Consider the following 24,623-nt stretch of genomic DNA (forward strand, 5'->3'; position numbering starts at 1 on the left):
CCAGCAGCTGTTGCACCCTCAAGTACCTCTACAGCATTCAAACCACAGCAGTATACACCCTAAATGCCATGCTGAAAAATACCACTCTGAACCACAGTACGGATTTCAACTTATTTCAAGCAATTTGACCAGGAAAAAAAAAAATTATGAGTGAGGGTGTCAGTAAGACTACTAAAACAGAATCTAGGACCTGGGGAATATTGGATACCAGAGTAACATACGTGGCCAGGAGCAGTCTGATCTTGGGGGGCCACCCAAGCAAATTTGAGCCTTCGAGTATTGTTTGGTGGGGGACCCTGAAGCAGATGCTTTGGGACACTGGTTATTTAATTTTTACTGTTTTCAGAGAAAAGGTACTAAAGTGACAAGTAGCCATATGCCTTCTTTTCCCCCACAAATGTCAATTCTGAAGCTTCATGACAGTACTAAAGAGATGCTCTGGGGTCAATCTGCCTTGTTCAGCCTCACTAGTAACCGAAACTCACAGTCAAACTCTTTCTTTGTTCTTTCTCAGCCCACCCCAGGGCTGTCACTGAAGAGAAATGGGGATAAGAGAGGAAAGCGGTGATACTGATGATGTATGAGCCACAGCAAAGTCCAGCTCACACACTTAGAGAGCTATGCCAGCTCAGCAAGACTAAAATGCAAAAAAAAAAAAAAAAAAAAAAAAAAAAAAAAAAAAAAAAAAAAAGAAAAAAAGAAACTTTTATTTCATCTAGGAATAGCAGCTCCAGCAATCCAGCTCCTTTCCACTTGGAGAGGAGTTTTGGTAAGTAGGGATGCACTCTTCTTACAATCTTTTTCTATGTAAAATCATAACAAGGCACCTGGCTTTGAGCTCCTTAGCACCTATACAGTAAGGCAACATGGAACTGCATCTGCCTTTACTCTTACAGAGGGTTGAAAACCTGATAGCACTGCTTCTGGTCCAAGGAGGCAAAGTATTCCATTCTTGATTTGTTGATGGAAAAAAAATTGGAAATACCTTCCCTATGAAATATTGGGGGTTTTCTATGGTTTTTTTCCCCCTAAAAGAGCATTTTCATCATCAGATCCAAGAGGAAGGTTCATATGTTCCCTGCAAGACTGTAGGAACCACCCTAAGATAGACCCTGGGTCAAGGTGGTGCTGAAAAGGGAGCAGGGCCTCCTAGGAGCGCTCTTAAATTGTGCCACAGTGTTTCAAAGCAATGTGGCCTTCCACAGGCTGCCAGCAAGAGCATCAGCAACCAGCAGCACAAAACTGGAATATGCTGCTCTAAACCTCCTGTTTTATGATAACTCCAAGAAACACAGCTCTGACATACCCAGCAAGTATGAGTTATGTGCTAGGCTCTTCAGAATTGGCACACCAAATTTCACCCTGGCAAGAAAAAGGGAAATAAAAAAGGATGCCGACCCTAGCTAAGGCTGAACACTCTGCAACACCACTTAGCAACAGCTTACTGGAAAATCACAAGTAAGGGCATTTTAGTCAATAAACGCTTCAAACCAAAGGATATTCACCTTCTTCTCCACATCTGCTGCTTTCTAAACACAGTGTTTCTCTGTATGGCTCACCTTGCACTTAGATAGGTATTTATTTTTGTAAATCACAAGATCCAAGGCCCCAGGGCTAGCAGGGCTGGGGTACCTGGCCATATCAACCCACAGGCAGCAAGGATGTGAGGTAGCCCAGTACCAAGTGTGGCACGAAGGTCACACCAGGAAGGCTGAGTGATCCCCACTCCTGGCTGGCCACAGCAACTTAAACCCTAGGTAAGGCTTGGCCTGACTCCTTTTTGCTGTTTTCCTGCTGCAGCTGTACAGCATCATTCATTCCATGGTCCTCACAATACCCCCGGGGTAAGGAGGTAGCCTCAATGGCGAGGTTTGAAAACCAAGGGGCAGATTCTTAGCTGGTACAAGTCAGCACAGCTTCACTGCAGGCCAAGGAGCTACCACAATTCACCTAAAAAAAGATCTGGCACAGAGAGGCAAAAAGATGCATTGCAGCCACTCTGCAGGTCACTGGGTATGGAGGTTGGGCATCCTGGCTTCCAAGTCCAACAGTACTGGTGACATAGCTGGAAATGTCATACATGGCAGTAAGTCTTGCTCCAGTCAGCTGAGCAATGAAGAAAGAGGACCAGTTCTCAGAGCCAGCAAAAGGTTTTCCACTTCCCTCAGTATCTAAAATTCACTGTCTTCTCTTTTCAGCAGCAGTGCCATCAGTTTTTGGTGCCCTTCACCTTTGGTCACCAGAGGATGCCAGCAGGCACACAAATGCTCTGCCACTCAGCAGTTGTGTCTGCAGTGGGTGACATTCTGGTATTTGCCCACTCATCACTGAGTAGACCCTTTAGCTACGGTGTGAAGGCCAAGAAAAACCATGATAGTCCTCACAGGCCATGGGCTCAGTTCCCCAGACGTCAGAAAAATCTCATATGTGCCCATGTCGAGCTTACATTCATAGGTGAAGGCCCTAGTTTTACATATCATCAGAGGGTACATTGAGGGAAGCTGCAGAAAAGCCACACACAATGCAGACTTAGATAGACAGAGCAGGCACTTCAGCTGGAGACCTCTGGGGAGCCCATCAGACATGCCACCTGTATCAGGTACATTTCCATAGCTTTTAATGTAGCTTAACAATTGTGTCTGAGACAAAGGAGAAGGCACACTGTACAGGAAAAAAAATCTCAAAATGATACCCTTTTATTTTTAAGCTCTGATGAAACAACTTTCCAAATGACATCCCACTTAAAAACCAACGGAAACCAACCTAACTATATGTCAGTCACACTATACAGATTGCATCCTACATTTTCAAGATGCCTTCAAGATATCTTCTGTAGTATTTACAAATATATCAGTTAGGTAGTAGTAAAGGTTCATTGCAATTTGTTTCTTTCCAGCACACAGTTACTCAATGGCAAAAAAAGCCTTGGGGATGCATTTGCATTTTTGTACAACACTTTTGAGCAAATGGCTAGGGCAATTTTCCTGAGAGAAGGCTTGTTCTTTGAAACTCTTGCTTTAACAACTGGAAATACAGAAAGTGGATGCATTTTTGTTGAGCTAAAAAGCCTAAGGATGCCTAGTTAAGTTTTTCTTTTAAATTACTTAACGTACCATTAAGTTAAAATGTTTACATTCATTCGTATAAAAACCGTTGTTAAATCTTATGCAAATGATTTAACACTGATTGCTGCAACGCAAATTGCACTTCTTTAAAAAAATTATTGTATATATGGAAGAAAAATATCTGATTGCTACCCTGTTTACAAATTTTGACTGACTCTATACAGTTCAGCCAGAAAATATGAACTTTCATAAATCTCAGTCACAGTGTACTTTAAAAGTTATATCGTAGTCTTGCAAAGTGAGTAAATATCTTAAACCAGGAAAAAACCAACCCCAAAATCTCCTTAACCAGCTGGACCTTGTGGGACTTGTACCAAACATTGTGATTTCTTCCAGGGGCATAGCTGGGCTCTGAGGAGCAGAGCAAGGCACACTGAAGATGGAGGGCAAAGGAGGGAAGAGGTCTGACAGGGCAAAGATATCAAATGTTCAGTGCAAGAAGTCTGTGCCGACTCAAGCCACACGCACTTCTGTCACTCATTAAAAAGTATCTCACTATCTCTGGTAATTAAAGTCTTTGCTACTTCCTCCCCGACAATGATGGCTTCCACCAAATTCTTAGGGGAAAAGGCGATGAGAGAGTGAAAACAACTATGCAATCAGAAAGGCAGCGCTGCTGGGTAAGTTGAAGATGTATTTCTGGAACCCGTCAATAGGTCTAGGTCTATATGGTTTTTTTTTCTTTTTCTTTTTTTTCTTTTTTCTTTTCTTTTTTTTATTTGTTTTGGGGGTTTTGAGGGTTTTTTTGAGATTGTAAGGCTGCATTAGCTATCCCCCCGTGGTCATTTGCTTTCCCTATATTTTTCTTGCATAGATGAGGAACTGGATGCTTTGGCAGAGCCTCTTTCAGAGGTTGAAAAACACCTCTGCCACCAAGGCTCAAAAACTATTTCAGAGGAATGGTCTTTGCCAGCACTCTTGCTTCTGCTGCAACCGCTCCACAGGAGAAACTGTGTGTGGACATCTGGGGGCTGCCATGCAGCACCAGGATCCAGCTTCCCTCACATCAGGTCATGCCAGAGCCAGGGCACACCAGGGATCTTGTCTCACAGATGCTGTCACTTCAGCCGTGGAGGTCAGGCTGACTCCTGTGTATAGCCCATCTTGACCTGAATACTTAAGGTTGCTGCTTTCCGGACTGGTGCTCTCTCCTGGGCCAGACATCACTGACGAGCTCGCCTGGAGGGAGGGAGAGAACAAAGAGAGAGGCATTGAGCAGGTGAGCTTTGCACCACACTGGGTGCAAGTGAGAGCACAGCAGGCCCAGGGCACAGTCATTATCCCAGGATTTCTGCAGAAAAACAGGGTTTGCCCTCTGCTTGCCCCTGTGCCTCCAAATCCTGAAAAAACCCATGTCTCAGCATCAGCCCAGTCACTGAGCCCTGTTGATGGGAGAGATATCTGTGTTTGGAGAGGTGGAAAAGAAAGCTCGTGATGCACACAAAAACCTGGAAATCAGACCGTGGTGAAGAAGCCCGTGTGTGTGTGTCCCGCTGCCCCCTACTGAAGAGACATAAGTGACAACACCAAAAATGTGATCTGGGAGTGGTGGCACCTGTAGTTTTTCTTCCACAATTGGAGAAGCCTGATACATCCCAATTCTCCAGCAGTAGATATGGAACACCTCCTGGAAATCAGCCTTCTTTGAGTCCCTCAGACCCTGAAATGCCTAAAATCATTCCTCACCCTTCAAAATGCTAGCCACGACCACTTCATCCCTGGACACTAAAGGAGATGATCTTTAATCTCCAGCGGAGAAACACTATGCCTTTGAAGCAGGAGACTTTTTGTTCCGCTGCCTATACAAGATAACGTGCAGGAGAGCCCTGGTAGGCACGAAGATGAACCTCTGAACTGCACTGGAACCAGTCCATTTATTTTAACAGAGAAATGGAGAGTTACAAAGACAAAGGAACAATCATTTTTTCCATGAGTCTGAGCAGATCTACTAAAGAGGAAAAATTCACTGTGCCAGACAGAGAAGGGGCAACATTTTCACCTGATAAAGGAAATGTTTAAGAGCTGACTTCATGCAAAATTAACCCTTGGATATGTCAACTTTAAAACCTTAATTTACTTGTTAATGGATAGCCTTTGGATGAAATTCCTTAAAAAAAAAAAAAAGGCTATCCTAAACTCTGACTGCAGAAGCTTCCTGCCTGCTGTTTAAGTGAAAAGTATACATATTTAATCATTTTACAAGAGTAGAGCTCTTGGCTCTCCTGGACCTGTGCCAAGCTAGCAGTCCTGACATAGGAAAAGCAAAGCTTCATTTATTCAAAGGTAATTTCCAAATGGTGCAGTGCAGGGTTCTTTTTGCCATGCTTAACCCAAGGAAAACCTCACCTTCTGAAAGATATTCTCACTGTTAGCAGTCATTTTTTTCTGAAATAACACAGACTGCAATATTTTCTTTAGCTTTCATTAAAATGACTGACAGCCACTACTCTTCCACCCAGTCATCAACCCCGATCCCACTCCATTAGTCACTACCCAGAAACGCAGAGAAGGAAAGAAAAACTGCCTGTCCCCCAAAACCAGCCAAATAGCTCTAAGAAATATGTTTTATCGCTCTCTCAAATATACAGTTTCCAACCAATGATGATGAATCTCTGTATCCTCTTTCCCTGTGACTGTGCATGGAGAATTCAATGAGGCAGGTTCCATGTCATCCTTTTCATCTGGTTTTGGTCTTGCATCAGCCTAGCTTTCCAAAGCCTTGTTTTTATTTCTAATACAACAAATAGACTTCCATCAGCACAAAATACATAATTTTTAACAGCTTCAGAGTCATCTCCCCACCTTGGAAGAAGGATTTAAATTAGTGTTGAGCAGTGTTTGCTCAACTTGAGCTAAAAATACTTAAGAGCTGCTTTGAAAGGTTCTCGTTTGCCCATATTTGCCACTGTTGTTCCGGTAGGCAAATACCTTATCAGTACCTGTTTTTTTCCAGGCTTGCAAAGCGTAATTCACTCTTTTCCTGATTCAGCCCTACAAAGGTGGCATGCATGGACCCACAGTTTCCACGTGGGATTATCAGGTACCCCTCTCGGGCACCCCAGAAGGGAGGACATGAAGGCACGTTCTGTTTGAAGACTGCCCATCCCTGCCCAACCAAGGCCGGATCCTGACTCTGTTGAGCCAGAATGGGCAGGACCTGGGCAGGGCTGCCAGGCCTGGAAACCCCACCCCGGTAATGTCATGACAAATCCAGGCAACTTGGGCAGCTCCCAAAGTGAGACATGGAAAACAAACTTTAGCTCATGAAAAGGGACGTGACTGAATCATGGCTCTGTTTCTGAGCCTTCCTACCTCTATTCTTACTTCTCCAGCTTTAAGGGATGGAAGATGACAGAAGTTGCACTTAGTTATTAGAAGACATTTGTCACCTAGAATAAATAAACCGAACAATGCTGCTGAAGTCAACAAGATCTAATTCACAACAACTGGCTCTATCAGTAAAAAGGTAATGCATTTATTTTCATTGTTGAAATCTGGTAATAGAATAGGTAATCAATTGACGGTCAGTTTCCTGAGGAAAAAAAGAATGAAGCCCATTGGGAAGACACTGCCTCTCAAACAAACTGGAAGGTTGTGTTTGTATCTGCAAAGGTTCTTTTTACCCAACCAGCAGGAGCTGGTCAGGAGTCATTCCCCCGGCAGGTTGTCCAGATCAGAGGACCTGCCCACCATGTGCACAGGGAGACTTCAGCTAGAGCCACAGAGCGATTCAGACACCTAGATCGTACCCAAACCTGCTGTCAGCACCTTGGAGCCGAATTTATCCCTACTGAAGCTGCTCCAGATCAAAACCAGGCTGTTCAGCCTGTGCTGGTCAACATCAGCAGCTCTGGCTGAAAGAGTCCTGCTTTCTTCCATCCACTCCTTTCTGCACCACCTGCCCACCACAGAAAGTAGGGAGAGAAGAGGGACTCTTTTCCCCCTGGCCTTCTCCCACACCTCCGCAGGCAAGAGGGAAATGCTCTGGGCAAGGACAGCTGGAGGGGGTGGTGAAGGGCCTTGATCCAGACCTTTGCGCTAATGGATAGACCTTTGCTCTATCCATTTCACAGGTTCAAAATGCTCCATGAATTTTGGACATTACACTAAGTCTGTAATAAGCAGAGCCTCAGCTGAGACTCTCTTCCTCCTCAGTTAGCCTAGTTGAGTTTTGCTACACTTAAATGATAACCATAGTCAGCCAAAACACATTTGCAAAGACTGCTTTCGCGTATAAGGTGCTGTGCCAAACAGTGGAGTTCCTAATTTTCCAGCCTCAGCCTCCCTGCAATAACTGCCATCCTCATCAGAAGCACATTTTCCCAATACTGTCACTCCCCGGGTTCTGAAGAGCAAGTCTCAGCACTGCAAAATGACGGCTTTTTTTTCTCATATAACGACCCTCTTAGTACACAAAATTGTCATTTCTCATTAGTCCAATTGATCCTTTTGTTTATACGGCAGACGTGTAAGTTTACATATCTTCTAATCTCTCCTTTGTATTATAGCAACATAAATCTGTGGTTAATACTTCATTAATTTCCTAAGGGAGGCAACTTCCAGCATGGCTTGGAAAACTGATGACCCCACTGCTGTCAAGGGCTGTATGAGTAACTGACTTTATTGCTTTGGCAATAAAACAAAACCAAGCAAAAGGTATGTGTCCATATGCATATAGAATTTTGGGGTAGAAGCAAAAATACTTTTTCCTTGGTTTTCCCTACTGAAACAAAAAAGATGGATTGCTTCCTTCTGTTTCATACAAAAATGAAATGCTCTCTTTTGGATACAAGTACACAGAGCAAAGAAAATTAATGACTCCATGTATGAAACTGGGGGGGAATAAAGTAGCTTCCCATTTTGTCCAGGAGTGAGGACTAATGCAGAAGAGGTAGGAGACCAAGAAAGATTTAAATTAGAGTGACAGATCTCCCACAATGCCCTGTCTACCACACTATTTGGTATGGTTGCCGTGTTCCTCATACCTCCTCTTGATCTTATTCCACCTGGTTTAGATAAATATTTATTCATACCAGGACTGAGGCACCGTGTTCCCATTTTCCAGATGAAAGTCCTACCAACCATGCTGATGAGCCTTTCTCGTGGCAACTGCCTCAATGGCTACAAAATTATTCTATAACAACTGAAATCTTATCATCAGATAATCTGAAGAGGACATTCAACTTTCCAATATCCAGGTGGCTAGTACATTGTTTTAAGAGATCGAGTCTCTGGTTCATCCAGACTCTGGGACATACTGTATGGAGCCTGGTTCCCCTGCATGAATGTCCTACCCACTTGCTGGCTGAACAGGAGCTAACAATACCATCTCTAACCAGATCACGAATCTTCTTCTGAAAACAAAAGAAAGCAAATGCAGGAGAAGCTGTCCCGATAATCCAGCCCCATCTGTTCGGCATTTTGGGGACAGTTAAACCTGCGTTTTCCTCCTAGCTTACCACCTGCCAAGGCCATCTCAGTCAGCTCTCTTACTTCCCACCCTGAAACACAAAAGAGCCAATCCTCTTTGGTCTTGGAGGTTGAGTAAACCTCCAAGGGAAGTAAGCACTTGTTTTACCTCCTGTGTTATTCCGTGGTGTGTGATTATGGTCCTTCTGAGAAAGCTCCAAACTGGAGGCAAAGGACACAGAAAAGACTTCTCAACGCTGCTGAGCCTTTCCTGACATCAGGCCTGGCTCAAGGAGCCTCCATGTCCTGCCATAAAAAGCAGATTTTACAGCAGGTTTCATGCTGCCTTTTATCCTAATAAGGGAATAAAGTCCTTCTGGTTATCACAGTTGTTGGAGCTCCTGCATGGAAATGGACAGGTTTGCACTACAGACCGTGTCCTTTGTTTAGTAACTTATTTGGTGGAGCTTTTCTCTGTACAGTTTCAGCAGCATCAAAGGCAAACCAGGTATAGATGCAGATGCAGACTGTCTAAAACCTTCAAATCTTCTTTTTACAGGGATGTAAAGTAACTTCATATATCATGCAGCTGGACCCTTTCCATATTAGTAACACAGGACACCCAGTACTTATACTTCTTAGGAAAACAGAAATGGGCTTAAATCCTAGATCCAGATGTGAATTTGGCAAATAGTCCCTTTACAATGGGACAACAAAATGTCTCCGATCCAAACACTTCTATACTTTTGGATGTTTGAAATCAACTTTGCCCTCACAAAAATTCATTAATCATATCTTTTAAATGTTTAAACTTCAGTTAGAACGTAAAATCAACATTTAAGGTTCTTGCTAATTTATCTCAAAATTGGCATCATGTAAGATTCCCTCCATGAAATGGATATTCTCAAAGACATTGCCAAGAGTAATTGCTGCCCTTCTCTTTGTCTGCCCTCTCTTCTTTATTTTACTTTAACAGAGATAAAGAAAGGTAGGGCAAAAAGTGAATGTTACTGACACAAATGAATTCTGCTGAATTTCATTTCCATTAGATTTCTACATAACTGGAAACTTTTTTGGCAGCCTCCCATAAAAGGCATAATAAATTGCTTTTGTACCAGTACAGGAATTCATTTTCTCTGTTTCATTTAGCAACAATATTGCTGTGAATTTCACACAACAGTTTCTAAAACGTCATCAGATTTCTCTGCCTAATGTCAATCTGGCATTTTTCCCCTCTTCACAGAATAAAGGCTAGAGAAGTGAAAACAGAACAAAACAAAAACAAGTTGCCATGCCTGTTGTGTAACGTGGGGAATGAGCCAGGTTTGCTCTTCCAGCAGGTGCCCGTGTTTCGGCTATGTCACCAGGACCAGTAACTGGAAATCAATGCTGGTCTTGTTAAAGTGACCAAAGATTACAGAGACTGGATTCATCCATCTGAGGGTTTTTTCCCTCCTGACATAACCTGGAGAAGTTTATTCTCCTTGTGCAAAGCCATTGCCTATTCTAGGAATAATTACAAACCTTTGACCTATCAATGGATCAACTCAAAAGGGAAAAATAAAAATAATCAAGGAAAACAGAAGTCTAGTAGAGTATCTCTACTTCAGCATGTGATCAGATTAGAGGCTGCCTCACTCTAAAATGCTGACACCCCTTTACTCATGACAACTTCAATGGGCTTTATGAGTGTTCAGTCCCCAGTCCTTAGGGATTTAGGTCCCTAAGAAATTATTTTGCATCCTTTGCAGTCAAATTATGTCTGGAGCAACAGGATCCAGTCTTAACAGCCACCTCCTTCTAATTTCAACCTCCAGTCTCCCCAGTCCTCAGTGCTTTGAATTACAGATTCTTGGACAAAGCCAGGAGCTCAAGTGAAGAACATGAAGACGTCATTTACATAGTTATGATGTCTTCATTTACATAGTTACAGGGCTGGGGTGGAGGGGTGGGAGATCAATAGCCCTTCACACAGTTTGGGAGGGAGTCGGGGGGATGCCCATATATTGGGTTGCTGCTGCAAATTCCCCTCTTCAGTGTGTCATAGCCTCCCTCCATTACTTCCTTTCATTGAAATTTTTCATGACAGGGAGGGTATTTGCAAATGCTTTGCATATGCAAGGCACATCTGATCAAATCATGGTGAGGATAAAGCTGTGCAGGTTTTATACCCACAAAACTCCACACAGCAGAATCATATTAAAAATGGTACTATTACAGTTCTAACATAAAGATTATTAATAACATGTTTGATATACTTTTCTAGGGAGAAGGACTACAGAAAGGAAGTCAGGCTTTAGCCAGCCAAGAAGGCAACAGCATAGTGGAAATGGGATCTCATCTATATGGTCTCTCCTTCCCCAGGCAGCACGTGGCCGTACTGCCACAGCCTACACAGCTGCCTTGGTCTCAGCTGGGATTGTGCTTCCATTTCTACCCATTATATAAATCTCAGCATATTGCTCAGGGTCACTAGTACTGCTTAAGGTAATGTAAGGAAAATTTAAGGAAAATTTGGCTACATTTTTTCCTTTGCAAGTATTAGGGGAGAGCCTAAAATAGTGCATAGTAGTTCACTGGGGAAGTCTGAAACTCATTCTGAAACTGAAACAGTTCACTTTTCAGTTGGTCTTTCTCTTTCTTTGATGTGATCTGTTTATTTTATTGGATTGACAGGGTTTTCTCATGTCAAAGACAAGCCCTTTTAGTAATATCCTAGTCTCATAGGATCCAAACCCCAAACCCAATGCCCCAGAAATTGGGTGGCCCTGTCAGTCCACAAACAATCACATTGTTTTTTTCTTCCCCTTGTACAATGAAACTTTGCACATCAGAAATTAAACTATTGAAAGTAATTTGGATGTTGGGAAAAATAGTTATCATAAACAATGTCTTCATTTTATTAATAAAGAGCTACAGAAAGCCACATTAGGAAAGCTTTTCAAAGAAATTGTGTGGCAGATTAAGGGATACAGAAGGCTGAGAAGTGAGTGTGGATATAGATAAGTCTAGCCAAGGGGTTAGTAAATAATCTACATGAAGCTTCACAACTTTAGCAGTAGTATTTATCCCACATGCTAACTGAGTAAGAAAGGAAGTTTGAGATGGATGGAGTACAAGACATAAAATAAAAACTAAAGCAGGGGATGATCAGCAGTCCTCTGGTGCCACTCTGGAGCTCGGTGCTGCCAGATGCTGAGTATCTGACCCCTGAGGAGCTGTCTGTGGGGAGAGGGCTGAACCGCTGTGCACTGCAATCAGCAGGACACTCCAGCCTGATTTCAACTGGGTCTGGATCGAGATTTAATCGCACATTTTAGTTTTACAAAAAAGCTTTTATGATTCACTTCATACAGCAGGACAACATTTTGCTGGGGTTTACCAGGTATTTGGGATAATGAGTAAAAATGCATATATATATATATATATGAAATAGCTTTTGAAAACATGACATCAGCAGCAGTGCCTGGAACTATAAATTCTTATCAAATCATATCAGAAAAAAAGGGGTACATGCACAATTGTTTCTTGAAAGGATCGGCTGGGCATGAGTTATTGTCTTCCCTCCTAAAGAAAAACCTTTGAAATTAAAGAACCTAAACATCTCGAAACAAAATGTCTGGGGTTAAGCTGTGGCTAACTTAGTCATAACAATTATATAGATCTTAATGAAGAGGTTTGTAAAGTACTTCAGCTTGTCGCTCTGTTTACAGCTATATGTGATATCCTCTGAAAATCTTGTTCCAGTATCAGCTAACAAAACTGGAAAGTTTATTTAGATTATTGTTCTGTTAGATAAGATAAAAGCTGTGATAACACTGCACAGTGATCAGCCTGCTTACAGATACACTTACCCCAGAGGCCGCAGTCTGTGCGCTGGGAGAAGCAGTTTTGCTACAGTCATCTGAGTTAGTAGAAGATGTGGATGTTGGAGTCATAGGAACTGCAGTAGTACTGTTACCTGAAAGATTGACAATTGGTATTAAAAAGAAATATTTTCCAGCCAGAGAAGAAACAAAACCCCTGAAAATAAACCAAAAAAACCGAAACAACTATAAATTACTGCTATTGCACTTTCTTATCTTTTTATATTTACCAGAGCATGCCTTTGATTTATTTATGTTCTTAGGTTTTCGCTTCCTCGTCTGAATTCCTTCTTTTTTCATAGCAAGAGGTCGGGGAACCTGAAAAAATTAAATTTCCACACCAATCATAGAGTTGTATATGTACCCTAATATAAAAAATCAAAATACACTACAAGATCAAGTGTGGTCTTTGAAAATGCCTCTATAGCAACTCACTTTTTCCTATGCCACAGTACAGATTTTATAAAAAGTTTGCATTTTATTTGGGCAAAGCAATGGTTTGATTCAAGGGAAGTTTTAGATGAATAAAAAAAGTAGGGAAACCTCTTCATGTAAGCTAGACAGAAAAACAGCATACATTTAGGGAAAATCAGCATCATTCGGGAATAGGTCATAAGAAATTAGGCTGGATGGGGTATATCTGATCCTTGACTGTTTATTTCAGTCAGTTAGGCATTATCTCCAGTGCCTGATTCTGGAAAGGAAGAATGGATATGAGAAGAAAAAATACTCCTCGTCCTGTGGACCAGCTGCACAAACCAGATCATCACCAGTAAATGTCTTAGGATGGAACATTTAGGCCATAATCAACTTAGTAATTTTTCTTATAAGCAGTTCTGCCCCTAATACAGATTTATATTTTCCAAATTTATATTTATACTGATAAATTTATATGTGCTCAAAAATAACTGTTGTGTTCTGTGTCATCACAATGATAATCATTATACAGAAAAAGTCGATTTAAAATATATTTTAACTTAATGACAACACCAGTGTGGGGAAAGACAATTCAGGTGCATGCTTACTATCATTATAATGTTTAAACCAGTGACATAATTTACTTTTTTCTTGAGGCCTAGACCATGTCTCAATCACTCCTAACGCCCTTGCTCTTCAAACACTTTTTGCTTGACCATAACGCAATCCACAGGGGTGTCACCTAAAACGTACTCCATCACATTCAGGATAGAGCTTTTTTTTTCATCTTTTATTGCCTAGCAAAGGCTGAAATTGCATTTAAAGTTTTGCTGGCATAGCCATCGCTTGAATTACATTTGAAGTTTTGTTGGCATAGCTATGAAAAACTGTCTTATTAAAGGTCTAGGGTTTTTCTCCCCACTGAAGAGCTGTTTTAAATCCCAGTGGCAAAAAGACCTCTGCTGTTCATCCAGAGGTCGTTACTTTATAAAAATCTGTTGAGAGACTATAGTGGCAAACACGTAACTTGTCAAAAGCACAGCATGCTAAAGTGGTATACGTATTTTCTAATGTCACACAATTTTCAGTTGTTTTATGCACCGTTTTTTAACTCCATGGCCCAAGCCACGAGTCAACACCATTAGGATCAACAGAAACATCTCCCTGACTTGAGGATGCCTAGTGCCAGCCCCCAAGGATCCCAGGTACCTGCCAGCGGGAGGACCCCCCCCTTCCCCAAAGGAGCACCAGAGCTGGCAGGAAATCTCCCTCAGTAAAGCAGCCACTTACCCCATGGAGCTTCATGTAGAGGCCGCAGGCGTTGCAGACGGGCTCACCCTCCGCATTCCTGCGCCACAGGGTGGTGGTCGTGGTGTGGCAGTTGGCACAGGACAAGCCCAGCCGTCGCGACGAAGGCTGGAGGTAAGCACAGGCAAACGTGCATCAACAGGCAGGCAGGAGCACATGGTTTATGTCTTTATGGTTTATAAGAAGTACTTTAACACATGGTGGGGATAGTATGAGATTTTTTTGTCATATCTATCAGCAACATCCCGGAATCAGGACAGAATTATCCTCATTTCAGAGAGTGGAAAGCTGATGTGAAGAAATACTGAGAGTTTCCAACCCCAGGCAGTCACGGCAGAGGCACAATTCATATTTGGGAGCTGCTGACCCAGAGACCTGTGTTCAGATCTCCAGTCATTAGTTCTTCTTCCAGCAGGACAGCGAGGAAACATCTCCACTATAGCTCCATCCAGCTGACGAGAAGGCACATCACCCCTGTGCCGCCTCTCCAGCCAGTTCAGCGCACTCTCCCCTGTGTGGTGGGTGAAGAGTCAGCTCTGATCCTGCCACTGATACTCCCAACTCATTGGAAAAAATCAGTCACTTTAATCACTTGCCTTCAGTGGCACTGCAGCTGAGAAAAACTTTCCTGGGCATCCGAGGGGTAACACGTACAACAGCATTATCTCTGTAAAAAGATCTTTTTATCATCACCCATTTTATCCTCACACAAAAAGCAATGTGCCTTGGGAGTGTGTTTTACAGAGCAGAGCTTCCCCTCAACCAGCAGAAAAACTGGAGGGTGACAACAAGGTCCCCATGGCAAACAAGCCATTTATGACACTCTTCCCTGGAGTTTGGAGCCAAGATGAAGCAATCTTGTATCAGAAATAACCGTATAACCTAGAGCTTTATGGCCGCAGGCTGTATATCATAAGCGAAGGCAGTCCTCATAAACATGTGAAATGAAGGTGAATGGGTTATAAAAGTTTCTGTAACAAGTGATCTCTTTTACGTTCATCACAAGCAAAGAATTCCAGCTACATCATAAATCTAGTCTTTTTCAAAGTATCGCATTGTCAAAAAAAAACATAAAAAATCTGTGCCTAGCTCTGTGTCTGGCAGCTGAACAAGTTTACATGGAGAAGTCAGTTTCAGAGGATTGTATTAATCTTATTCTGACTATAAAGCACCTATAACTGAAATTACTAACTTAAGGGTACAATGCCCTTCCTCTTGAATCATTTACTGCTGGGTTGTTAGATGTAACTGGGTCACCTTTGATACCGCAGATCTGCCTGCCACTTGGGAAACTGATAAAAATGTTTTGAGAACGAAGAATATTCCAGACCAATAACTGAGTTTCTTTAATTTTATCTGTGTGTCTCTAGCAGTAAGCCATCATTTTACACCGCAGCTCCGAAAGAGCTCCAGATTAAATACAAATTTTGTAATCTTGAATCAGTAATCCATTATTAATTGCACTGAAAACAAACCAAACCACCCAGCCAAGTGCAATATAGGCTGAAGTACACACATATAGTTTTTAATCTTAAAAATCCAAGTCTCACGAAATTTTTGACCTCGCTATTAAATACGTATGCGCACAGTGTTCAAATCACACCCTTGATTCAATATGAGTTTTATGTGCATCGAGTGAAAGAAAGCTGGTCTTAAACACATATGCTTCATTTTCTTTCTTTGCTAGTGAAATGCTGTCAGATGTTTCACTCTGTTAAATCCTTCTCTTTCCTATGCAGCCTGGTATAAATCTTCATATATTTTATTTCAATAGCTTTAGCTTATTCCCGTATCTAAACAAACAGGGGAATTTTGGCATGTTTTGAAGCTAAAACGACTTTTCTGCTGCAGGAATTTTGTCAGAAACTTCGGGGCAATCTAAACATATTTAGCGTTTTCAAAACATTTTCTCTTCTCACCTACGTATTTCCACGGTTGATTTATAGTTATGGGCAGGGTACTCGGTAGGGATTGTTACGCAGAGCTATTTCAGAGTTATTTCGCTGAGGTGTCGGGCTGAAATCAGGCTGTAGTCTGACTCTGCTTTAGTCTCCTCACCCCCACCCCTCCTCCTCCAAAAAAAAAAAAAAAAAAAAAAAAAAAAGAAGAAGAAGAAATAGAGAAATGCTAGAGCCGAGTATCAGCTACTTGAAATCTGCCTTGGGCCAGGATGCCACAGACAGTGGGGCTCTGATGCGTGAGACAATTAGTAGATCTGTTCCCTCCGCTGCTGCCTTTGTTGCCCGTGATAACACCTTGTGTCACGAAATTTACTGAACGACCAGATAGAAAAAACGGGCACCTAGCAGTAATTAACGTCTGGCTTAAATTAACTCTTTGGCTAAAAAAAAGGACTTTAAGCAGGGGCGGTTTGATTCTCGAGCGCTTACTGTCTGCTCGGATCATCGTTCGTTTTGTTTCCCCTCGCTCCGGTAAGGACCCTAAATTCAAACGGCTGTGAAATAAAGAGCGGTAGATGTTGTAACACAAGGAATATAGTCACGGAGCGAAGCAGCTGGCGTGACTGAAAGGCGCTTGAAAAGCTGACGGGTTTGATACACTGTCTCCATACACAGGGGTCCAAACATCAGCTTGGATTATACCGGCGTGATTTATTGTGGCTCGCTCGGTAACAGCCATTACTGAAGAGCATATTCTTTCTCACTGCTGACCTCCACCCAGATTTGCTAAACATAATGTGCAGTTCCCGCTTGTTAAATTTTCTCCTTGCCTATTCAGTGCCAGCCTGAGTTATAAACAGGGGTTCTGGTTTGTACTATTTATTTCCCCCCCTAGTTTTATGAGTATATTTTTAGAAAAATTGTCGCTCATTTCTTTGGAGTAAAACAAAACAAAGGCTATTATCATTGTTTAAACAATTGGTTTTCTTTGAATTATATACAAAACTTGCTTACATTCCCAAGGATCGAGCTGTCAGCAAACAAAGCAGGTCTGGAGAAATTCCTAGCCCTCTGAACAAACACTTTCCAACCTTGATTTTTTTTCTTTTGGAAATGCCCAACATCACCAGCACAAATTTCTTCCAAGTCACTGATGGGGTTCATAGCTCAAAAAGCCAGACTGGCCCATGCCCCGTGTGCAGCTCACTGGGGACGCAGAGGGCGATTTCGCCAGCGCAAGGCCTGAAGGTGGGTCCGAAGCAGTTCCCAGAAGGCTGCCAGCCCTTTTGCTCCTCATCGTGACCACTTTGGTCTGCAAAACTGGTCAGGAGCCCCACTCGGTTTTGAAGCTGGGCAGACCACCAGGCTAATACACTCCGATTGCTCTCCCACATCCTTGCCCCCCGTTTCTCCCTGGCTAGCGCTCACTGGGGGTTCCTTGGGGCCCAGCTCCTCTCGCCCACCTCCTCCCCTCCCTCCCCACTCACCACTCTCTTTTGGGGCTTGATGAGGGGTCGGCTGAGGCCGTTCATTTTGGTGTAGAGCCCGCAGGCGTTGCACAGGTAGTTGCCGGTGCCATCTCTCCTCCACAGCGGGGTCTGGATGGAGCCGCAGTTGACGCACTCCCGGCTCTCGGACAGGTCCTCCAGCAGCTCTGGGAGGCAGAAGGGAGAGGCGGTGGGGCACGGCCGCAGGCGGGCGCGGAGCCCAGCGGAGCCCCGCATAGCGCGGCCCCGGCCCCGCCGCGCCGAAGGTCTGGTCCCGTGCGAGCAAGCAACCGGCGCTGTTCAGCCCTCGGAAAAGCAATTCCCCGGCAGCGACGGCGAATATGAGGTGATTTTTTACAAAATCCATCCCCTTTTTCCCCTTTTTTCTTTTTTTTTTTTTCCTTCTGTTTATTTAAATGTACCGACCCCAGCGCAGCCTTTGCTTTCCAAACCCCAGCGGAATCGGTGCGCCCCGGGACGGGCTGGGGGACACCGGCCCGCCGGAGCGGTCACTCCAGGCCCGCCTTGCACTCACGTCGGGATTTGGCCCTTGGGAAAGCCGGCTGGGGTCCGCTCGAGGGGCGAAACCCCCGTCGTGGTGCCCACCGGGTGGAAAGGGAGGTGCGCTTGGCTTTTGAGGGGAGCAGAGAGGGGAGTTAGATGCCTGCCAGAAAAGCCACTTGCAGAGCCACCCTGGGAGCCAGATATAAGGAGTGGCCGTTTTACCCAATATTCCCCATGGTCGAAGCTGGGCAAGAACTTTTTTACCCCGACTCTTATTTTAAATGCCTCGCAACTAGTAAAGCTTTAAGTTTAGAGGCAGAGTTTGAGGCTCTGGTGTGCCAAGGCAGCGACGGGCAGCGACCACTTTGCCTCGGCTATTTGGTCAAATTCGAACTAGTTGGTAGGAAACGGAGGAAATGGAAAAATACGCGGTATTCTGCCTCCTGCTTTCATAGTTACTGAACACTGAGAGGAAAATAAGGTCTAAATGCACGGGGGAAAAAAAAAAAAAAAGAGAGAATCCACCTATAAAAGCTGACACCTTCACCCCTGCGAATCCCTGTTCTGATTCAACTTCCCATATTTCAGGGAGGGGAGGGAGGAATAAACACGGTTTTTACATGGACGGTGCCACGTTGTGCAGAAATAAAAAAAAGGAGATGTTTGGATTTCTACAGCAGCTTTCGAGTCGAAGCTGGGAATGTCTGTTTCAGACTCAAGAGCTTCATCATTGATTGTTTTTTCTTTTTTTTTCTCCCTCCGCTATCTGCTTTAATTCATCACTGGGTTATTCTTTTACGTTTCGCTGTATAGCGAAAAAGAGCTTATAAACCTCGAGCAGCTTTGGACACAGGGTTGAGGTGCCACGGCGGGCATTCAGCTGGGAAAGAAACGGCCTTTTGGCCCGCACCCACCCAAATACTTTTCTCTCCTCCCTTCGTTTGCAAATTATTAGGCGTTAAAGAGGAACGGGCACACGGCACAGTCCAGAGAGCACAGTTCAACTGACATTGTCAGCGTGTAGCTCTTAGCACATCGCTAAGATTAATAAATCTTTGCACTAAAAGCGCCATAGAAGACTAATCAGGAAAATGCTTAAGGCTTCAAGGACGTTGAAGTTAAACAGTTATTTGTCTCAGCTATTTACTTTATAACATTGCCTTCGTGCCTCCAGAAACAAATTCTGCCGTGACAATAATTCTCGGGCATTTAAAAAAATTTTTTCTCTTACCGCGTTATAATACATTTATCTTCAAAGAAAACAAAATAAAGTTTTAATGTTAGATACTGTTTTAATATCTCTACGAGTAACATTAAACAAGCTTTGTCAAACTGTCTAATAGTTAACCGTAAAAAATATATTTCCTCTACAATTTCCCTGACAATTTTCCTACAATTTTGAAAAGGAAGCATGCGTGGCTTCGGCTTTGCTGGCGCGTTTTGCACTGTAGTACCAGAAAACTCGCGTGGCCCAGGAACTGCGGACTGCTTTGCTCCGCGTTACACCGCGATGCGGCTCCACTGACACCCGTCCTTTCCCTCATCGAAAAATTGGTTAGCTCGTGCCCCACTGGTTCCCAGCACTGGGGAACAAGGGTAGGAGAGAGACCCCCGGGACCAGGGGAAGCTGACGTGCTCCTCCGCGGCTGGCTTGGCACTCCTGCCCCAACCTCCTCCAGCGCCCTCCTCCTTCCCTTCTCTGCTCCTTCTTACTCATCCTTCTCTCTCTTCCGCGAGATTCTCCAACCCCATGTCTCTCCCGGAAAAAAAGAAACAACAACAAAAAACCTAACAACGAAAACCCCAACAGATTTATTTTTCCTTCATCGTCTAGTTTTATAATTTTTGGAAACTGAGTTAAAAACTCAACTTCCGCGTCACCCTGAGACCCGGCTTTTCTTAGCACCACTACTTCTCTCTGTTATGTTATTAAACACCAGGTGGGAAGCTTAAAATGCTTAAATCTACCGGGTACCATCGAGAGAAGGGACGAGCATCACGTATACCCCTGAAGAAAGATAAAAAGCCATGGGGTCATTATCCACAACACTGCACTGAAAGAAAATCACGGTGTCTATAAAATATACCCACCTGGTGGGTAGTTTACGACTAAAGCGAGTGCTGATCAAATCTGTGTATGCGCGTGTGTATGCATACACACATCTATATAAAAACATATACATAATATATATGCATAATGTCTAAAAATATGTATACATACCCACACACACCTCTCTATACACCTTTATTTATATATACATACATATATTCTAAAGCAAAAGAAACTGCAATAATCGTTTATCTTTCTACCTCTGACTAAATCATTGCAGCTCAGCCTCCACTTCTACAATTAATTTAATGACTCCAAGAACTTCCCACACTAAAACAAAAAATAAGAACGGGACACCTCGGAAACGAAAGCAAAACCCCATCAGGAGGTGTTGTATTTTAACAGCAGTTTATAAATGAGATTTCCTAGTTCATATCCGAGATTTTGCTTTGTTGGTTTTCTCTTCTAACGAAGCAGTGTTTTGTAGTTGAAAAAATCCAAAATGGGTTAAGGGAGCCCTAGCAATTTTCGTTCACGCTACAAGAAAAACCAATTTGCAGTGAATTTGTCACCATTTCTCGGCCAGATAACCACACATAGGAAAAGGAGGAACGTAAGGGTTTGGAAAAACTAAAAACTAGGTTTAAACCGGGCAATTCCTTTTGGGATCTCTGGGTTTGTAACCCCGATCGCCGTAGTCCAAACAACGCCGCTTTGGGGGGCTGTGTTCCCTCCTAATCCAACACGAACGACGAGAGCTACCTTCACTCCAAAAAGCCATGATGTCGGGACTGCCATCCTGCCACAGGCACCAGGGCCACCCCACGCCGTCCCACCTAGCCAGCGAACCCCGCGCATTCCGGCACCCCCGTGGCCCCTCCAGCGGGCAGCCCCGGCATGCGGCGACCCTCCCTGCCCTACCCTACCCCGCCCCGCCCTTGCCCGCGCCCCCGGCGACGGGTCCTACCTGCGCTGGGTGCCCGGACGGGGATGGGGGCGGCCCGGCCCTGGAGGCAGTGCAGCATGGAGTTCTCGAAAGGCGCCGTGGGCCAGGCGGGGGTGAGCTGCGGCCCCACGTAGGACGTGTAGGGCCCCGGGTAGGAGCCATTGAGCGGCCGGGCCAGGGGGCTGTACTGGTCCCTGGCGCCCAGGCTGTTGCTGTAGGCACCGGGCTCCCGGGAGGCCCCGTTGGCCACCGGCGGGCTGGGCGAATAGGGGAAGCGGCCCGAGGGGTGGGAGCCGCCGCCGGTGCTGTACGAGGGGCTTTCCGCGGCTGGCTGGGACCAGACGGCGTGGCCGCCGCCCGGGTGGCTGGGCTGGGCCGCCCCGCTGCCTTGCAGGTACGGCAGCGTGGGCAGCATGGAGCCCACGCGGGTCGTGGGCACGTACACGGGCGAGCTGGGCGTGGAGTGCATGAAGCCTCCCGGAGATCCGTCGTAAGGCGTGGGGCCCTGGGCGGCCGAGATGGCGAGGGTCTGGTACATCTCCTCGGGTTGCTCGGCGCCGAGGGCGCTCAGCTTGGGGCCGCGGCTGGACCAGATCAGCTTGTTGGTTTGGTCTAAGTCCGCGAAGAGCAGAATGTCCTCCCAACTGAGCCGGCCGGAGGGGTGGGGGGCCCCGAAGTGCACGTAGGGGGCGAGCAGAGACCTGCCTTCGGCGGCGGGGGGCGGCAGCGGGGCCGGCCGGTGACTGTCGTCGGTCTCCGGCCGAGGAGTCTTGGAAGAGCCGCGTTCACCCTGGGAGCCGGAGGAAGACGAGGAGGAGGGGGGCGAAGGAGGAGACGGGCGCGGCTCCCTGGTGGCGAAGGGGCAGGAGGGAACACCGGTGTCCGCAGCGCACCGCTTCACCGCGCACCAGCCGCCTTCAGCCACGGCCATCCAGGTCCCCTTCTAGCCGCTGGGTGTGGATGGGGAAAGGGGAGGAGGGGAGGAGGAGGAGTGGAGATGGGGGTCCGCAGAGCAGGGCGGGGAAGGAGGACACAGAATAGCAGGGAAGGGGGGGAGAGAGAAACAATAATAACAAAGTTTGCAAACAGGACAGCCCGTCTCCCTCCCGTAATGAGATTCATCAGGGCTTATCTGGACCCTCTGAACGCTTAATCAGTCATGTCGCCTAGGCGCTGTTGTCCCTCCCCACGGAGGTATGGGATCGGGCAGACCAGATCAACAGGGGTCGGGAGTCGCCAGTCCCGCAGGGCCAGGGCTGCGGCTTCGACGCCGCTCCCCGCGCTGCGGGAGGGCTGCTCCCTTCTCCTTTCGCATCCCGGGCTGCGGATTTGAACATGAAGCACGCCGGGGAGAGGTGGGCGGGAGGGCGTGGGGAGAGAGGGGGGCGAGGGACATTTTTCCCTGTCTGTGCCGCAGCCCCTTCCTTGGCTGCTGTCGTTGTTATGATTATTTCAATGAATGAGTCATTTGACTCGGTTCCACCGAGAAAACAATTAGTAAGGCGATCCCTTTAAGGTTACTTCTCCGGAGGGCAATGTTAGCTTTTCCGCGCATCGCCTCGCTTGTTTGCTTATTTCCAGCCCAAGGTCACGGAAAGGAGGAGAAGGAGGAGGGAAAGGCACCCCTGAGACGGGAGATGCGCACGGTCAGGCGCCGAAGTGTGCGCGGCGGCGACGGGACACGGACCGGGGCAGGGGCCGGGCCGGGTGGGATGTGCCTGCCGCGGAGGCTGGTGCCAGCGGACAGTCCTGGCTGAGGGCCTGCCTCCAGTCCGAGCACAACTCTCGGGGCTGACACCCGTCCCGAGTCGACCGGTCTCAGTTCGGAGCCGCCGGCATGAGAGAGGCTGAACAGACAGACGGACACAGAGCGTCCGGTGCCCAGCCTCAGGGAGAAGGGGCAGAAAGTGAAAGGGGACGCGGAGAAGTGACAGCAAGAGAAGCGGGCGGTGAGGCTCTCCGCTCTCAGCCCACCTCGGGGCTCTTCAGATAGCCATAGGCACAAGAATACAGGACACACACAGAGCCCCCTCGCAGACAGGCACCAAATACGTCTCTCCCTCCTGCGAGGTAACTGGGAGATAAGGCTCCGGCAGATAAGGGCTCCAGGCACCGGCATCGGATATCCCTCGGGCTCCCCAGCAAGGCGCAGCTGCCGCTGCGCCGCGCTGCCCTCAGAGCGGCCGAGGGCGGAGAGGCAGGAGCAGAAGAGCGAGGAAGAACAAGGGAAATCGCGGCGAGGCAAGAAAAGAGAAGGGGGCCAAACCTGGTGCCGATGCCCCGCATGAGGCTGGGGCGCGAGGCCGCGGCGGGCGGTAAATCCAGTGCGGCGGGCGTGAGCGGCGGCGGCGAGTCCGGCGGCGGCCGCCGCCGGTTCATGTATAAAAAGGAGAGAGGAGGCGCCTCTCGCAGCCCTGCCGGAAAACTGCAGGCAGCCGGCCCTGATTGGGCTCGGCCAGCCCTAAACAAACACGGGACTCCGCAGGGGTGCCAGTCCCGGCGGTCAGCCGGCCCGCCGCGCCGCAGTCCCGGGGGTGGGGTGCCCGCAGCTACAGGGCTACGGACCCCTCCTTGGGGAGCGGGAAGGAGCAGAGAGGGGACTGCCCTCTCAGATGCCACAGTCTTTTATCTTCCTGCCATGGTTTCAAACCATGACACTTCCTTTTTTTTTTTTTTTTACCCAGAAATAATACACACTCTTCCCTCCTCCCCGGATAATATCTTCTTTATGGTGAATATTCAGCGTTTTGGTTTTTTTTTCTTCACACCTCCCGGCATCGCAGCGAGCATCCCCTGGCAGCGACCCGGAAGGATGTGTGCTTGGCTCTCGCCCTAAGCAACCAGGTTTCCCTCCTCCAAATCTCCCTATTTTTACTCCTTAAAATAAGAGCTATCCGAGGGTAAAAAATGTGGCTCCTCCTTGAGTTGCCCCAGCCGTCAGGTGAAGCCAAAGCAAGCTGTGGGATGTGTCCATCCCAGCAGCTGGCGGTAGGCATTTTCCCTCCGTTTCTTTCTTATCCCCCCCCCAGCCCTCTTATCTCAGCTGTGTACAAACTGATATGGTACTTAGCAGGAAAGTGACTGGAAATTAAAATAACTTCGTTCACCAGAGGTTATCAGTTGGATATCTGTCATCATCAGTTTGTACAGAGAGTCATCGGCGGCTAAAGGCTGAACTAGAGCAGAGCCCGGCTCTCGGCAGCCGGCAGGCATGAGCCCTCCCGACAGAAACCGAGCCCAAACCTGCTGATGCGCGGTGCTGCCGTTCCTGGGGTAGGCACGGCTTTTCTTTCGGTCTTTCCAGGCAAGGTGAACGGGAGGTGAAGAATTTGCAGTGCTGGGGGTACGGCAAAACTCTGGCTGTAGCCATCCGGTCTGCCGGCGTGGGTGAACCGATTGTGACTTGGAAGTTTTATTATGCGCGTTAATTTTTGTCGTATAGCACGGCAGACGTTTGGTCGGAAAACAATCAATTTCTCGATAAACCGTTTCTCTATTAAATTGTACGATTAAAGGTTATACTTCTTTCTTGTCAGTTGTCTCTAAATAATATCCTTAAATAATATCGATCACCCTGTCAGGTTGAAGTGATTTCTTTTTATTTTAGGTG

At 46.2% G+C, this 24,623-nt stretch overlaps 1 protein-coding gene across 1 annotated transcript; it reads right to left on the bottom strand.

The window, feature by feature from the left end:
- Positions 1–3,909: 3,909 nt before the first annotated feature.
- On the bottom strand, positions 3,910–23,334 carry GATA6 (GATA binding protein 6). The gene is made up of 7 exons (XM_027731246.2): positions 23,280–23,334; positions 21,035–21,963; positions 17,514–17,680; positions 14,108–14,233; positions 12,631–12,718; positions 12,389–12,495; positions 3,910–4,304 (listed from the first exon to the last, which is right to left on the bottom strand). The coding sequence occupies exons 2-7, from the start codon at positions 21,942–21,944 to the stop codon at positions 4,137–4,139; spliced, it is 1,566 nt and encodes a 521-aa protein (XP_027587047.1). The 5' UTR covers positions 21,945–21,963; positions 23,280–23,334; the 3' UTR covers positions 3,910–4,136.
- Positions 23,335–24,623: the final 1,289 nt, after the last annotated feature.

This window comes from Pipra filicauda, unplaced genomic scaffold (genome assembly GCF_003945595.2).
Source record: "Pipra filicauda isolate LSUMZ 115617 unplaced genomic scaffold, ASM394559v2 scaffold154_size2910363_pilon, whole genome shotgun sequence".
Classification (NCBI taxonomy): domain Eukaryota; kingdom Metazoa; phylum Chordata; class Aves; order Passeriformes; family Pipridae; genus Pipra; species Pipra filicauda.

Coding starts and splice junctions, on each gene's coding strand:
- GATA6 (XM_027731246.2), bottom strand. CDS start 21,944: ATGGCCGTGGCTGAAGGCGGCTGGTGCGCGGTGAAGCGGTGCGCTGCG. Junction 17,681..21,034: donor CGTCCGGGCACCCAGCGCAG/GTAGGACCCGTC, acceptor TCTGCCTCCCAG/AGCTGCTGGAGGACCTGTCC. Junction 14,234..17,513: donor TCAAGCCCCAAAAGAGAGTG/GTGAGTGGGGAG, acceptor GCTTACCTCCAG/CCTTCGTCGCGACGGCTGGG.